The following is a 2,500-nucleotide window of genomic DNA, read 5'->3' on the forward strand; positions in this document are numbered from 1 at the left end:
CTTAGTCTTTTCAGACGAACTTCAAGCTTTCTCACATCACGCTTGACCTATAGGTTAACCTGCATGACTTTGCCAGTGACCCAGACGCCTGGTGTGTCTTTGTAACCTACGACTCTTCAGACTCATGGGTTCATGGACTTTATTTACCCCTAACCACAGACACTGACTCACAAGCATAACACACACATACCTCTGACACATCATTTCAAATTTGACAATTTTCACAGGATAGCTTTACAAGTTTCTTTTGTTTTTGCCCCCCCCCCCCCCGTGAAAAGGTGAATGTGGAATGTGCAGACGTCATGATCAATCAGCTTTGTAAAAGGTAAGCTCACGTCAGGAACCACGAGCAGACATGGCTCCTGGCTACATCACATGTCCTTCTGAAAGGCTTAAAGGAGCAGTCGACAACTTCTTTGCTTGAACTTATCATTATGAAGTTAATGTTGATTGCACAGTGTATTGGCTGTAGAATAATGACGCCGTCTGCGTTTACATCGGTTCCGTATAAGCCTCCATATCACTATGCATTCAGACCGCCACCGGGTACAAACTCCCGGGAAAATGATGCATTTACAGCAGTGCGTCACAGGAAGTGCGTCAACCAATGTGCAGCCAGTAGTGGAAATGGTGGACGGTGGAGCAATCTGCTCCACGTAGACCATAAACCCTAGAATATAAAAACTATAAAAACAAAATTCTTAGTCGGGAACAGCCCTATAAATAATTAATAATAATCATGGACACACAAAAGACACCCCCATATGTTTAATGGACTATCCCTCCCAGTGATGAGCGTTTAGTTTCGTTTCTCCAAAAGTCCTTGAACAAAGCATAGAAGACAGTCAATGATGATAACAAAACAGTAATTATTGTCTGTATATTTCGTATCACTCCTGTAACTTTCACCAGCAAAAAAATGAAATTCATAAAAATATATATCTTTTTATTTTATAATTTGCAGTGATGACAGTAATGAGCCCTACTTGCACATGCTGCCGCCATCAGTTGCATTGAAGAAATATATTGTATAGCCTGTTTTTCTTTTACCATGCATCAAACTTTTTTTTTTTTTATTACTTTTTTAAAATGTTCTTTTAACTATTTAACTGATAGTATTAATCTGTCAAAATTCTTATTTTCAGTTAACAGTTAAACGGTTAATTATTAACATTGTTAATTGTTAACAATTATTAACAATGTACTGTATGTCTATGATTGCGCGACAAAAATAAATACAATTATAATAAAATCGGGACAATTTCAATTGACCTCTTCAGTGAAACTGCTTATTTCTTCTCTTGTTTCCAAAGTGGTGTTGATCATTTTCACGGAGCGTTCTGAGTGATTGCAAAGCGATCATCTTTGCGACAGTGGCGCAAATGTTGTCTATTGCACCTCTAATGTCACTGGGATTGATGACTTTTATTACTATTATTATGCGGATTTCAATGGACAACGGTCCTGCTGCACATATCCAGCTGCAGTGTGTTCATGCAATAGGTTGATAGGACTTACCACCCAGGAGTAGAGGACTCCCCCGTCCCTCTCAATATTCAGGATGCGTGCGTCTAACGCAGCGGAGCAATCTGCAACAAAATGTTATCATCAATTACTCAAGAGAGATGACTGGAAATCAGTCGCTGAGTAACGCAAGTGATCCTTCAATGTCTTGGTCTAAATGAATGACTCAAAACTGAAATGTCCTTAAATTGACTTTTTATTTACTTATTTGTATTGAATACAAATGAGTACATCTGAAATCTGAAACTGAAATTGTGGTTTGTTTTTGTATTACTTCTATAAGCACTATTAGTAGTATTCGTTTTCATAATAATTATTATCATTATCATTATTATTATTAATATTATAATTGTTATTAGGATTGTTATTATTATTATTGTTGTTATTATCATTGTTATTATTAGGGGCCCAGCCTGCAGGGCTTTTGCAGAGCTATTGTTATTGCTGGGATTTTTATTATTATTCTACTTGGCATTTTTCAGGCTAAAAGTGTCTCGAACACAACAATCGTGGAACCCACGGACATGGTTGAGGTGGCGTTTGAACCAGGACGTCTCAGAAATCTTGTGGTTCAAGTTTGATCCTCATTAATCTACATATGGAGCAGGAATTTGTGAAAAACCGAGGAAAATCAGCCGGAAATAGCAGAACATTCGGGCATCGCCACTACTGCAACATTCTACAACTTCCAGTCGGGTGGTGTGCAAATTGTGGCCGTGGCTGCGCATAGGCATCGTGCAAATTTGGTCGGTTTTTCACTCATTTCTGCTCCGTATGCGGATCGATTTGGATGAAATTTAAACCACGAGATGTTTGTGACATACGGGTTCAAACGAGACGTTACCGCGTTCTGCGGTTGTTCTGTTTCAATTTGTTTTGGCTTGAAAATTTTCAGAAATATGTGCGCGCATTGCAGCGATGATAAAACTTTTTTTTTTTTTACTAGATAATTCCACAATAATGGATCGATCTGGAT

The 2,500-nt window shown here is 38.2% G+C and overlaps 1 protein-coding gene across 1 annotated transcript in view; it reads right to left on the reverse strand.

Moving 5' to 3' along the window:
- The window catches only part of gsap (gamma-secretase activating protein), a 36,234-nt gene that overhangs the window by 32,883 nt on the left and 851 nt on the right, over positions 1-2,500 (reverse strand). The window contains exon 2 of the mRNA XM_080022373.1: positions 1,519-1,589. Within this exon, the coding sequence (XP_079878499.1) occupies positions 1,519-1,589 (71 nt within the window). The remainder of the gene's footprint in view (positions 1-1,518; positions 1,590-2,500) is intronic.

This window comes from Zeus faber (genome assembly GCF_960531495.2).
Source record: "Zeus faber genome assembly, chromosome: 21".
Classification (NCBI taxonomy): Eukaryota; Metazoa; Chordata; class Actinopteri; order Zeiformes; family Zeidae; genus Zeus; species Zeus faber.